Consider the following 15275-nt stretch of genomic DNA (forward strand, 5'->3'; position numbering starts at 1 on the left):
AACACTCACCATCCCTAACCACAGTGTTGGCATGAGCCCCGGCTTGCCGTCAATAACAATGGGAAGGATCATTAGACAATGCTGATAGAGTAGAACTAACTGGATAATTCCTCCAAAGAATCGCCACATACACAACAACATGAACAGTCTCTTTCCAAACTTTTTAAATCTGTGATGTAAATCTACTCGGTCGCCACGTTAGACTGAAAACGTCAAATTGCACAACGTGGATATACACACAGCTCCAACTCACCCCCACCTCCCGCAAGTACATATCCCTCGGCCAATCTGATTGGACAGCCGCCCTGCTCATCAGCCACATTCCCCAAGGAACGGTGCTCGTCTCGTCTCGTCCCGCCCCCTTCTCGCTCGGCCCTGACTTTATTAAACCGTTCTGATTTGACGCCATTCCGACTCCAGCCGAAGTCTCATTGGACCAACGGAACTTCCTGATCTGTTTTTATTGGTGGATAGAGATCAATCTTAGCGATAACCGTCTCCGGGGTTTTCGGTCCCGGAATATTGGGGCGTTGTGGGGAAGCGCATCCGTACTTTTTGATCTTGACAGTTGTACCAATTCTTATTTAGACTAATTTCCTCCCCGTTTTGTTTTCATTTCGGTGTATCTACACAGGGTCGGGGGTCAGCGTCACCCGTGTGTTACTGTGGTAACGCCCCCTCCCTCCCGAGTGGAGGTTGTTGCGATCTCGGCTCACGTTCTGTTGCTGTGGTGACCCGTCGGCCCCGCCGGCAGCACGCGCGCCGTTACCGGTTGCCCCCGCACCCGCCATGGGCCACGGACTCAAGTGCGGGGTGGCCATCTCCGTCTGCGCCGTCTTCATGGCTTATTGGTACCGGCATCAGGTAGACGACGAGCTGGACTCGCGGCTGGAGACGGTGCTGTCGTCGCTCCTGAAAGCCGAAAGGAAGGTGGACCTGCACCGGCGGCCTCGAGTGGCAGTAGGTGAGGAAACGGAGCTGCAGTGGGGTGGCTTCCCATTGTTAAGTGAGCTTTGTTAAACGAGATGCCCTGTCAGTGTATCGTTCCAGCGATTAACTTCTCCGAAGCAGCTGGTTTCTTGAAAAAAAATCTACCCTGATGACATCGTTAAACGCTGTTCTGCTGCTGTTGTAATTTGCTGTTTAGTAAAACAGTACTCAGTGTAACTGAAAGAAATACTTAAAAAAACAAAGTGTGTAATTACTCACTCAGTACATTTGTTATTTTAGTATGTATTGTTATCAGTTATATGGTACCTAGAATGTGGATCATGGAGAAATGTAAATTGTAACAGCCATTATTTCAGGATGTGTATTGTATACATTTCTCTGACATAAATGTTCCTATTGACCGATTGTCGGGGGCTCTGGATTGTTTGGATGGGGGAATGAGGTGGAGAAGAAGGAAATAAGTATTTGTAGTATCTCACATCAAAGTTGCTGGTGAACGCAGCAGGCCAGGCAGCATCTCTAGGAAGAGGTACAGTCGACGTTTCTGGCCGAGACCCTTCATCAGGACTAACTGAAGGAAGAGCTAGTAAGAGATTTGAAAGGGGGAGGGGGAGATCCAAAATGATAGGAGAAGACAGGAGGGGGAGGGATGGAGCCAAGAGCTGGACAGCAATTGGCAAAAGGGATATGAGAGGATCATGAGACAGGAGGCCCAGGGAGAAGGAAAGGGGGGGGAAGCCCAGAGGATGGGCAAGGGGTATAGTGAGAGGGACAGAGAGAAAAAGAATGTGTGTATATAAATAATGGATGGCATACGAGGGGGAGATATGGGGCATTAGTGGAAGTTAGAGAAGTCAATGTTCATGCCATCAGGTTGGAGGCTACCCATACGGAATATAAGGTGTTGTTCCTCCAGCCTGAGTGTGGCTTCATCTTTACAGTAGAGAAGGCCGTGGATAGACATATCGGAATGGGATGTGGAATTAAAATGTGTGGCCACTGGGAGATTCTGCTTTCTCCCTAGGCTCACTATACCCCTTGCCCATGCTCTGGGTTTTTCCCCCCTCCCCCTTTTCTTTCTCCCTCGGCCCCCTGTCCCATGATCCTCTCATATCCCTTTTGCCAATCATCTGTCCAGCTCTTGGCTCCATCCCTCCCCCTCCTGTCTTCTCCTATCATTTTGGATCTCCCCCTCCCCCTCACTTTCAAATTTCTTACTAGCTCTTCCTTCAGTTAGTCCTGACGAAGGGTCTCGGCCCGAAATGTCGACTATACCTCTTCCTAGAGATGCTGCCTGGCCTGCTGTGTTCACCAGCAACTTTGATGTGTGTTGCTTGAATTTCCAGCATCTGAAGATTTCCTCGTGTTTGCATTTGTAGCATCTCTAGTGATTGCATGGGAAGGTCCGGTAGAAAGGAGAAAAGGTGTTAGACGTTATTGATCTCAGAATCAGGTTTATTATCACCGGCATGTGTGTGAAATTTGTTAACTTAGCAGCAGCAGTTCAATACAATACATAATCTCGCAGAGAGAGAGAAAAAAATAATAAAACATAATACATAAACAAGTAAATCAATTACATGTATTGAATAGATTATTTTAAAAAATGTGCAAAAACAGAAATACTGTATATTTAAAACAAAAAGTGAGGTAGTGTTCAAAGCTTCGAAGTCCATTTAGGAATCGGATGGCAGAGGGGAAGTGGAGTGTGTGCCTGCAGGCTTCTGTATCTCCTACCTGTTGGTAACAGTGAGAAAAGGGCATGCCGTGGGTGCTGGAGGTGTTTAATAGTGGACACCACCTTTCTGAGACACCGCTTCCTAAAGATGTCCTGGATACTTTTAGGCTTCTACCCAAGATGGAGCCGACTAGATTTAGAACCTTCTGCAGCTTCCTTCGAAACTTTTGGTTTGTTTGTGTATGTATATGTGTATACACGTTATGCTGACCACTGACACCAGGCAATCACTGAAGAGTATTGAAGACAACTGGAGTCACCCATCTTGTAAAGACACTGCCTAGAAGAAGGCAATGACAAACCACTTCTGTAGAAGAATTTGCCAGAAACAGTAATGGTCATGGATAGACCATGATCGCCCACTTCTTACAACTCTGCACATGATGATGATGTACCACAAGGGTCTGGGCCTGAAATGGTGACTCTAGTCCTTTCCACAGATGCTGCTTGGCCTGCTGAGTTCCTCCAATATTTTGTGGACAGTGCCTCAAAATGAGAACTGGGATTTAGTTGTCATTCAGGACTGAAAGTTGCACAATATGGTCGTCTTTGTATCATAAAGAAGGAGAGAGAGTAGGCAGTTTATCAAATTATTAATGCTAGCTGAAAGGGCAGTGGGCAGGCAGCTACCAAACATAAACTTGCAGAAGCATGCATTTCTTAGATTTTTTTGTGGTTTTTATTGCCTTGACAGCCAATGTTGATATTGCCCAATGTGGACACCACCCACCCTGCAAATTGCTTTTTCCAGAAGCTCCATCCTGGAAAATACTATAGCAAAAAAAGCAAAAACTTCACGCCATTGTAAGAGTCTCTCCACCCCCCCCCGCCCCCAAGATGTTACATCGTGCTTAGAGCGAACAGTTTTTAAAGTAGTGTCAGTTGTGTGCACGTGTTCAAAAAGCAGTGATTTTTGACTCTTACAATTGGCAAAAAATAAGTAATAACACAGTTGGGAATCATTTTGCTCACTGAAGTTTCATCTAATCTCAGTCTTTAATAGTTAACTTAATCTGTGTCGCTAGTCCTGGACACCCTGCCATTTGGGAACATACTTGGTGTATCTGCACAGTATTTGTAACTCCTTAAGTTTTAAGATGGCTGGAGATAATAAATATGAGCTTTGCTGGAGAGTGTTAAATTGGAGCAGGGCAAAATACAAGAGCATTAGGTAGGAAGTGGAGAAAACTGTTTTTGGGCAAGTGAAGGGTGATTAAAGACCAACTGGATGGATCTGCAGGACAGTTTGGTTCTGGTAAGAAGGAAGGACAAGGATGGCAATGCAAGGAAATCTTGGATGCCAAGTGAGATGTAGAATTTAGTTAGAAATAGGAAGGTTTAGGATGCTAGAATCATATAGAGCACTTGAGGATTACAAAGAAGTCAAAAGAATTCATGAAGGGAATTAGGAAAGCCAACTGGGGCTATGAAAAGTCATTGGCAGATAGGATTAAAGAAAATTCTATGGCATTCTATACTTTCCTCAAGAGCAAGAGGATAACTTGGGAGTGTATTGGGCTACTCAAGGATAAAGGAGGGATTTTGTATGAAGGAGGTGGAGGATATGGATGAGGTCCTAAATGAGAACTTTGCCTCACTATTTATCAAGAAGGACATGGTAGATAGGGAGATCAGTGTGGAGCATGCTAATTTGCTAGGGTTTTTTAAGATAAAGGAAGGTGAGTTGTGTCTTAAAGAATATTAAGGTGGATAATTCCTCAGGGCCTGATGGGATATACCCCAGATTATTGAGAGAGGAGAGGGATGAGATTGCTGGGGTGTTGACCATTATCTTTGTATCCTTTCTAGCCACAAGTGAGGTCCCAGAGGACTGGCAATAGCTAATGTTCAAGAAAGGAAGTGGGGATAATCCTGGAAACAATAGACTAGTAAGTCTCATGTCAGTGGTAGGGAAGTAATCAGAGTATTCTTGGGGATAGCATTTGAGTATTTGGAAAACCATGGCCTAATTAGGAGCAGTCAACATGACCATGCTGGGCAAGCCGTGTCTTACTAACGTGATTGAGTTTTTTTTTGAGGAGGTCACAAAGGTGATTGATGAAGGTAGAGATGTGAATGTTGTCAATGTGGATTTTAGTAAAGCCTGTGACAAGGTCTCATGGGAGTTTCATCCAGAAGATTTTGATGCCTGGGATCCACCTGTTTGGCTTCAGAAATGCTTTGCCCATGGAAGAAAGAGGGTCATGGTTGATGGGACATATTCTGGCAGGAGGTCTGTGACTAGTGGTGTTCTGCAGGGATCTGAGGTGTAATCTTCACTATTTGTGATGTATATAAATGACCTGGATGAAAATATAGATAAGTGAGTTAGGAAGTTTGTAGATGATATGAAGATTGGTGGCGTTGTGAATAGTATAAAAGGATGCATTAGGTTATAGATCAGTTGTATATATGGACTGAGAAATGGCAGATGGAATTTAACCCAGCCAAATGTAAAGTGTAACACTTTGGGTGATCTGATGTGAAGAGGCAGTACTCTGTCTCTTAAGACCCTTAAGGGTGTTTATATGCAGAAGGATCTTGGGGTCCAAGTTCATAGCGTCTCGAAAGTGGCTTTGTAAGTTAACGGGTTAAAACATACATACAAAAGCTTAGATTTATTCATCAAGGAAATGAATTTGAGAGTCAAGAGTTGCATTGCAGCTTTATGAAACTAATTAGGCTGCATCTGGAATATTGCATTTACTGCTGGTCACTGCATTATAGGAAGGATGTTGAAATCTTGGAGAGGGTGCAAAAGAGGTTTATCAGGAATATTGTGAAGGAATAAAGGCATAGACTATTTTCTAAATGGGAGAAAAACTTCAAAAATCAGATGTGCAAAGAGAATTCCTAAAGGTTAACTTGCAGGTTGAGTTGGTAGAAAGGAAGGCAAATGCAATGTTAGCATTCATTTTGAGGGGACTAGTACATAAGGGCAAGGATGTGATGCTGAGGCTTTATAAGGCATTGGTCAGACTGCACTTGGAATATTAGGAGCAGTTTTTGGGTCCCTTATTTAAGAAAAGATTGCTGTCATTGGAGAGGGTGCAGAGCAGATTCTCAAGAAGTCTGGGTTATCATATGAGGAAAATTTGATGGCTCTGGGCCTGTGTTTGCTGGAATCTAGAAGAATGAGGGGGAACATTGAAAGGCCTAGATAGAGTGGCTGTGAAGAGGATGTTTCTTATAGTCTATGACAAAGGGACACAACCACAGAATAGAGGGGTGTTCATTGAGAACAGATGAGAAGGCATTTCTTTAGCCAGAGGGTGATGAATCTGTAGCATTCATTGCCATGGACAGCTATTGAGGCCAAGCCTTTGAATATATTTAAAGTGGAGGTTGATAAGAGGCAGGAGAATGGGGTTGAGAGGAATAATAACTCAGCCACAATGGAATGCAGTGCAGATCCAATGGGCCGAGTGGCCTAATTGTTATCAGGATTCTTGGAGGGCATGTACTAGAAGGAGAGTTTAGGCAAACTTGGTTTGTTTTCTCTGGAGCGACAGAGACTGAGGGGAGACCTCAGTGGTTTATAAGATTATGAAAGGCATAGAAAGAGAATCTTTTCCCCCAGGGTTGAGATGTCTAATACCAGAAGGCATGCATTTAAGGTGAGGGAGCAGTGTTTGTTTTGCAGAATGTTGGGAGCCCGGGATGTGCTGCCTAAGGTGGTGGTACAGGCAAATGCAGTGGATGTGTTCAAGAGGCTCTTAGACACGAGTGTGCAGGAAATGGAAGGAGTTGGATATTGTGTAAACAGAAATGATTAGCTTAATTGGGCCTTTTGATTATTAATGCAATTTGTTTGGCACAACATTGCGGGCCAAAAGGCTTGTTCCTCTGCTGTACTGTTGCGTGTTCTATTTAACTGATCCTAACCTTTTAGAATTTTGAAAGTTTCTACAAGATTCCCTCTTGTTGTGAACACAAGTATAGTTGATCCATTCGATCTTTATATGTCAGTGTTGATCAGTGTGGTGAACCTTCACCGAATTTCCCATATGGCAAAAACAGATAAGGAGACCAAAAGTGCATATTTTACTTAAGGTGTGGCCCCGTACAATTGCAGCATGACATCCCTGCTCCAAAACCTGAACTCCCTTGCTCTGAAAGTCTGCTGTACCTACCTGCTACCATGAGTAACCAGTCACTGCTTTGTTACACCGCCTCCCCCTCTGCCAGTCTATTGAGGTTCAGTGAATATCTGCCTTCCTGTTTTTGCCACGTTTATTTGCATTATCATGTATCTTCCCATTCCTTTTAATCTGTCATAATCAAACTGAAGCATCCTCCTCAAAGCTTTCCTCCCAACCAGCTTTGTAATGTCTGCAGACTTGGAAATGCATTTAATTTTCTCTTCAACATCATTAATCTGTATTGTGAATGTCTGGGGTTCTTTGTGATACCTTGGTGTTCACAGTCTACTGCTCAGGAAAGACATGTTTATTCCTACACCTTGTTTTCTGTTAGCCAGCTGCTTAAAAGTCCATACTTTCCTGAAAATGGCAACACAGGTGGATAGGATGTTTGTCAGGGTGCTGAGTACAGAAGTTGGCAAGCCACATTGCAGCTGTGTGAAGCTTTGGTTCGGTCACATTGTGGGTATTGTGTGAAGTTCGGGTCCCCATACCATAGAAAGGTTAAAGAGGGTGCAGATGTTTCCTGGATTTGAATGTGTGAGCTAGAAGAGAGAGTGTTCAAACTTGCGTTGCTTTTTCTGGAAAATCAGAGGCTGAAGGGTGACCTGATAGAAGTATAATTGGTTTATTACTATTACAGGTACTGTAGATTAAGTGAGGTTTGGATAGGTTCGTGATGGGATGGGATATGGAGGGCTATGGTCCAAGTGCAGGTTGGTGGGACTAGACAGAATAATAGTTGAGCATGGACTAGATAGGTTGAAAGGTATGATTCTGCTGTAGTGATCTATGACTACAGTGGAAAAAAATTTTGTCTTGCATGTCATCCATACAGATATACCATCACATCAGTGCATTGAGGCAGTACAAGGAAAAACAATGATAGAATAAGACCATTCTAGCAGAGTAGCAGAATTAGGCCATTTGGCCCAGCGAGTCTGCATCACCATTTCATCATGGCTGATCCAATTTTCCTCTCAGCCCCAATCTTCTGCCTTTTCCCCATATCCCATCATGCCCTGATCAATCAAGAATCTGTTGGCCTCTGTCTTAAATATACATAAAGATGGCCTCCACAGCTGCCTGTGACAAAGAATTCCACAGGTTCACCACTCTCTGGCTAGAGGAATTCCTCCTCAGCTCTATTCTAAAAGGACACCCCTCTACTCTGAGGCTGTGTCCTCTTGTCTTAGACTCTCACAGCACAGGAAACATCCTCACAACATTCACTCTATCAAGACCTATCACCATTCGATAGGTTTCAATGAAGTCATCCTTTATTCTTCTGAATTCTAGTAAATGCAGGCCCAGAGCCATCAAACGTGCTTCACGTAAGCCGTTGGATCCTGTAATGATTTTCGAGAGCCATCTTTGAACCTTCTCCATTTCAGCACATCCGTTCTAAGGTTAGGGGCCAAAACTGCTCATAGTATTCTAAGTGAAGCCTCACCAATGTTTCACCATTGCTCACCAATGAAGTTTCAACATTACATACTTGCTTTTGTATTCTAGTCCTCTAGAAATAAATGCTCACATCACATTTGCCTTCCTCACTGCAGACTAAATGTGCAAATTAACCTTTAGGGAATCCTGCACAAGGACTCCCAAGTCCCTTTGTGCCTCAGTTTGTATTTTCTCTCCGTTTAGAAAATAGTCAATCCTTTCCTTTCTTTTACCAAAGTGCATAACCATACCATTCCTGACACTGTGTTCCAACTGCCATTTCTTTGCCCATTCTCCTAATTTAAGTCCTTCTGTAGCCTTTTTATTTCCTCAAAACTACCTGCCTCACCACCCATCTTCATATCGTCTGCAAACTTTGCAACAAAGCCATCAATTCCATCATCCAAATCATTTATATATAACGTAAAACATATCGGTCTCAACACAGACCCCTGTGGAACACCGCTAGTCACGGGCAGCCAACCAGAGAAGGCTCCCTTTATTCCCACTCTTTGCCTCCTACCAGTCAGCCACTGCTTTATCCATGCTAAAATCTTTCCTGTAATACCATGGGCTTGTAGCTTGTTGAGCAACCTCATGGGTGGCTCCTTGTCAGAGGCCTTCTGAAAATTCAAATACACAACATCAACCGATTTTCCCCTTTGTCTATCCTGCTTGTTATTACTTCAAATAATTCCAACAGATTTGTCAGGTGAAGATTTTCCCCTGAGGAAACCATGCTGACTATGGCCTATTTTATCATGTGCCTCCAAGTACCCTGAAACCTTCATCCTTAATAATTGACTCCAACATTTTCCCAACCACTGAGGTTAGACCAACTGGCCTGTAGTTTCTTTTGCCTCTCTTTCTTGAAGAATGGAGTACATTTTGCAAACTTCCAGTCTTTCAAAACCATTCCAGAATCCAGTGATTCTTGAAAGATCATTATTACTGCCTGCAAGAACTCTTCAGCCACTTCTTTCAGAACCCTGGGGTGTACATCATCTGGTCCGGTGACTTATCTACTTTCAGACCTTCCAGTTTCCCATGAACCTTCTCACTAGTTATGGTAACTTCACACACTTCATGATCCCTGACACCTGGAACTTTCACCATACTAGTACAGTCTTCCACTGTGGAGACTGATGCAAAATACTTATTCAGTTTGACTGTCATTTCTTTGTCCCCCATTACTACCTCTCCAGCATTATTTTACAACAGTCCAATATCCACGCTTGCCTCTCTTTTACACTCTGTCTCTGAAGAAACTTTTGGTATCCTTTTTTAATGTTATTGGTTAGCTTACTTTTGTATTCCATCTGTACCTTAATGACTTTTTTCATTGCCTTAATAGAACATAGAATAGTACAGCACAGCACAGTACAGGCCCTTCTGCCCACAATGTTGTGCCGACCCTCAAACCCTGCCTCCCATATAAGCCCCCACCTTAGATTCCTCCATGTACCTGTCTAGTAGTCTCTTAAACTTCACTAGTGTATCTGCCTCCACCACTGACTCAGGCAGTGCATTCCACGCACCAACCACTCTCTGAGTAAAAAACCTTCCTCTAATATCCCCCTTCAACTTCCCACCCCTTACCTTAAAGCCATGTCCTCTTGCATTGAGCAGAGGTGCCCTGGGGAAGAGGCGCTGGCTATCCACTCTATCTATTCCTCTTATTATCTTGTACACCTCTATCATGTCTCCTCTCATCCTCCTTCTCTCCAAAGAGTAAAGCCCTAGCTCCGTTAATCTCTGATCATAATGCATACTTTCTAAACCAGGCAGCATCCTGGTAAATCTCCTCTGTACCCTTTCCAATGCTTCCACATCCTTCCTATAGTGAGGTGACCAGAACTGGACACAGTACTCCAAGTGTGGCCTAACCAGAGTTTTATAGAGCTGCATCATTACATCGCGACTCTTAAACTCTATCCCTCGACTTATGAAAGCTAACACCCCATAAGCTTTCTTAACTACCCTATCCACCTGTGAGGCAACTTTCAGGGATCTGTGGACATGTACCCTGAGATCCCTCTGCTCCCCCACACTGCCAAGTATCCTGCCATTTACTTTGTACTCTGCCTTGGAGTTTGTCCTTCCAAAGTGTACCACCTCACACTTCTCTGGGTTGAACTCCATCTGCCACTTCTCAGCCCACTTCTGCATCCTATCAATGTCTCTCTGCAATCTTTGACAATCCTCTACACTATCTACAACACCACCAACCTTTGTGTCATCTGCAAACTTGCCAACCCACCCTTCTACTCCCACATCCAGGTCGTTAATAAAAATCACGAAAAGTAGAGGTCCCAGAACAGATCCTTGTGGGACACCACTAGTCACAATCCTCCAATCTGAATGTACTCCCTCCACCACCACCCTCTGCCTTCTACAGGCAAGCCAATTCTGAATCCACCTGGCCAAACTTCCCTGGATCCCATGCCTTCTAACTTTCTGAATAAGCCTACCATGTGGAACCTTGTCAAATGCCTTACTAAAATCCATATAGATCACATCCACTGCACTACCCTCATCTATATGCCTGGTCACCTCCTCAAAGAACTCTATCAGGCTTGTTAGACACGATCTGCCCTTCACAAAGCCATGCTGACTGTCCTTGATCAGACCATCATTCTCTAAATGCCCATAGATCCTGTCTCTAAGAATCTTTTCCAACAGCTTTCCCACCACGGACGTAAGGCTCACTGGTCTATAATTACCCGGACTATCCCTACTACCTTTTTTGAACAAGGGAACAACATTCGCCTCCCTCCAATCCTCCGGTACCATTCCCGTGGACAACGAGGACATAAAGATCCTAGCCAGAGGCTCAGCAATCTCTTCTCTCGCCTCGTGGAGCAGCCTGGGGAATATTCCATCAGGTCCCGGGGACTTATCTGTCCTAATGTATTTTAACAACTCCAACACCTCCTCTCCCTTAATATCAACATGCTCCAGAACATCAACCTCACTCATATTGTCCTCACCATCATCAAGTTCCCTCTCATCGGTGAATACCGAAGAGAAGTATTCATTGAGGACCTCGCTCACTTCCACAGCCTCCAGGCACATCTTCCCACCTTTATCTCTAATCGGTCCTACCTTCACTCCTGTCATCCTTTTTTTCTTCACATAATTGAAGAATGCCTTGGGGTTTTCCTTTACTCTACTCGCCAAGGCCTTCTCATGCCCCCTTCTTGCTCTTCTCAGCCCCTTCTTAAGCTCCTTTCTTGCTTCCCTATATTCCTCAATAGACCTGTCTGATCCTTGCTTCCTAAACCTCATGTATGCTGCCGCCTTCCACCTGACTAGATTTTCCACCTCACTTGTCACCCATGGTTCCTTCACCCTACCATTCTTTATCTTCCTCACCGGGACAACTTTATCCCTTACATCCCGCAAGAGATCTCTAAACAACGACCACATGCAAAAACATCATCCCAATTCACACCCGCAAGTTCTAGCCTTATAACCTCATAATTTGCCTTTCCCCAATTAAAAATGTTCCTGTCCTCTTTGATTCTATCCTTTTCCATGATAATTATAAAGGCCAGGGAGCAGTGGTCACTGTCCCCCAGATGCTCACCCACTGAGAGATCTGTGACCTGACCTGGTTCATTACCTAGTACTAGATCTAGTATGGCATTCCTCCTGGTCGGCCTGTCCACCTACTGTGACAGGAATCCATCCTGGACACACTTAACAAACTCTGCCCCATCTAAACCCTTGGAGCTAATCAGGTGCCAATCAATATTAGGGAAGTAAAGTCACCATGATAACAACCCTGTTATTTTTGCACCTTTCCAAAATCTGCCTCCCAATCTGCTCCTCTGTATCTCTGCTGCTACCAGGGGGCCTATAGAATACCCCCAGTAGAGTAACTGCTCCCTTCCTGTTCCTGACTCCCACCCATATTGACTCAAAAGAGGATCCTGCAACATTACCCACCCTTCTGTAGCTGTAATAGTATCCCTGAATAGTAATGCCACCCCTCCTCCCCTTTTTCCGCCCTCTCTGTCCCTTTTAAAGCACTGAAATCCAGGAATATTGAGAATCCATTCCTGCCCTGGTGCCAGCCAAGTCTCTGTAATGGCCACTACATCATAATTCCATGTATGTATCCAAGCTCTCAGTTCATCACCTTTGTTCCTGATGCTTCTTGCATTGAGGTACACACATTTCAGCCCTTCTACCTCACTGTCTTTACACCGTTTATTCTGCTTCTCTTTCCTCAAAGCCTCTCTGTATGTTAGATCTGGCTTTACTCCATGCACTACTTTCACTGCTCTATTGCTCTGGGTCCTATCCCCCTCGCAAATTAGTTTAAACCCTCCCGAACCATGCTAGCAAACTTACCTGCAAGGATATTGCTCCCCCTCGACTTCTGTTGGTTTTTAAAAGTTTCCCAATCCTCTAACTTCCCACTAGTTTTTGCTCTATTATATGTGCTCTCTTTTGACTTTTATGTTGGCTTTGATTTCTTTTGTTAGCTATGGTTGTGTCATCTTTCCTTTAGAATACTTCTCTCTCTTTGGGATCTATATATCCTGTGTCTTCCTAATTGCTTCCAGAAATTTCAGCCATCGTCGCTCTGCCGTCATCCCTGCCATTGTTCTTTTCCAATCAATTCTGGCCAAATCCTCTCTTATGCCTCGGTATTTCCCTAACTTCACTGTAATACTGATAGATCTGACTTTAGCTTCTCCTTCTCAAATTTCAGGGTGAATTTGATCATATTACGATCACTTGCCCCTGAGGGTTCTTTTACCTTAAGGTCTCTAATCAATTCTGGGTCATTACCCAACACCCAATCCAGAATAGCTGATCCCCTAGTGGGCTCAAGCCTGAGCGGCTCGAAAAAGGCATCTCGTGGCCACTCTGGAAATTCCCGCTCTTGGAATCCAGCACCAATCTGAGTGCTGAATAAGATATAACATTTACAGAGGGAAAGCATTGCAGGCAGTTAATAAGGTGCAAGGTCAAGATGAGGTAGATTGGGAGGTCACGAGTCCATCTTATCATACTTGGAGACATTCAGTAGTCAATGCTTTTAGGTTCTTGTATCTTTTAGGGCGGGGGGTAGGTAGAAGAAGAGACGATATCTGAGATGTGTATGTCTTTGTGCTGGCTGCCTTACTGAGGCAGTGACAAGTGTTGACAGCATCTGTGGAAGAGAAGCTGTTTTTTGTGACGTTCTGAGCTGTGTACAGAATTATGAAATTATGAGGGAAAATGTTCAGAGTTATGTTTCTGAGGTGGAAATTTTAAAAATTAGAGGGCATAGAAATAAAGCTTAAAGGACATTTGATGCAAATGTATTAATATTGCCCAATAGGTGCAGCCTTGGGAGGTGATGGATTCAGATCTGAATGCAGTGTTTGAGGCATTTAGACAGGTGCATGAAGAAGCAGGGAAAGGAGGGATATGGATCATGTGCAGGCAGATAGCATTAGTTAGACTGTCATCATCATGAGCATGTACATGGTGGTGCAAAGGGAAAGCTCTTGTGCTACACTATTTAGTTCTCTATCACTCGCAGCACCTTATCCCTAATCCCAAGTGCTTTAACTTTTCATATGCCCTTACTGATAGCTTCTGAAAGTCTAAATACACCGCATACACTGTCAATTATATCCGCAAAATAAAAATCCCACATGGTTTGTCAAGCATGAATTTTCTTTCCTGAATTCATAATGACTTCATCTGATCTTGCTACTTGCAACATTTATTGTCAAATACACAGGTACAAAAATCCACAGGTTATTGACAAACAGCAGCATCACGTAGCATTCATAAGAAAAGCATAAATTGTACCCAGTTTTTATTAGAAAAATCATAATTAAAACAAAAGCAGTCAATTTTCACTCCTCTGCAAGTGCGCTGCTATTACTTCTTTTCTAATAGACGAGCATTTTTTTCTGCCACCAACATCTGGCTAAGTGGATAATAATTTTGTTTTCTCTCTACCTCTTTTAAACTTTGAAGTTACATTGGCTATTCCCAAGAACAGCAAAGGTGATAATTTTAAATAGGGATATGGGCTTTGAAACAGAAAACCTACAGCACAGTACAGGCCCTTCAGCCCACAATGCTGTACCGAACATGTACTTAGTTTAGAAATTACCTGGGGTTACCCATAGCCCTCTATTTTTCTAAGCTCCACGTACCTATCCAAGAGTCTCGTCAAAGACCCTATTGTATCCGCCTCCACCACTGTCACCGGCAGCCCATTCCACGCACTCACCACTCTCTGCGTGAAAAAACTTGCCCCTGACATCATCTCTGTACCTGCTTCCAAGCCTTAAAACTGTGCCCTCTTGTGTTATCCATTTCAGTCCTGGGAAAAAGCCTCTGACTATCTACACGATCAATGCCTCTCATCATCTTATACACCTAATGAGCTTATGAGCATTTAGAAGCAGGTCTTAGGTTGCTCTGAGAAAAGGGCTGTGAAAGAGTTGAGACCAGAGCCACTTTTGGGAGCCTTATGAAGTTTTTTTTTTGTAATTTATTTTTTATTGAATTTCGTCAAACAGACATTTCCATAAGATGTATTTCAGATACTGTACATATAATCATATTTGTCACAAATCTCCACATAATATTTATGAGGTATACACTTACAGAAAGGAGAGGAAAGAAAGAACAATCGAAAGAAGAAAATCTATGTACAAAGTAGGGAGTGATTTTTTTTACAACCTATCCATTGACTTGTGAGAATAAAATCAGGCCTATGAGGTGTTATGTAGTTAAACCATTTTTCCAGTATGAATAAAATTGTTTCAACTTATGATTAACAGATGCTGTTATCTTCTCCATTTTGTAAATACCCATTGTGTAACTTCCATCCATACATTAAAATTGGGCTCTCCTGTGATAACCATTTCCTGATAAGGGTCTTTTTACCAGCCACCAGCAGTACATTCATTAAATATTTATCTTTTTTCAACCATTCTTGAGGTATATACCCAAAATATATGGTCTTACTCTCTAAG

At 43.4% G+C, this 15275-nt stretch overlaps 1 protein-coding gene across 1 annotated transcript in view; it reads left to right on the forward strand.

The window, feature by feature from the left end:
• Window positions 1–482: 482 nt before the first annotated feature.
• The window catches only part of adpgk2 (ADP-dependent glucokinase 2), a 51852-nt gene continuing 37059 nt past the window's right edge, over window positions 483–15275 (forward strand). The window contains exon 1 of the mRNA XM_063055582.1: window positions 483–964. Coding sequence (XP_062911652.1) covers window positions 790–964 — 175 coding nt within the window. The 5' untranslated portion in view covers window positions 483–789. The remainder of the gene's footprint in view (window positions 965–15275) is intronic.

This window comes from Mobula hypostoma, chromosome 8 (assembly GCF_963921235.1).
Source record: "Mobula hypostoma chromosome 8, sMobHyp1.1, whole genome shotgun sequence".
Lineage (NCBI taxonomy): Eukaryota > Metazoa > Chordata > Chondrichthyes > Myliobatiformes > Myliobatidae > Mobula > Mobula hypostoma.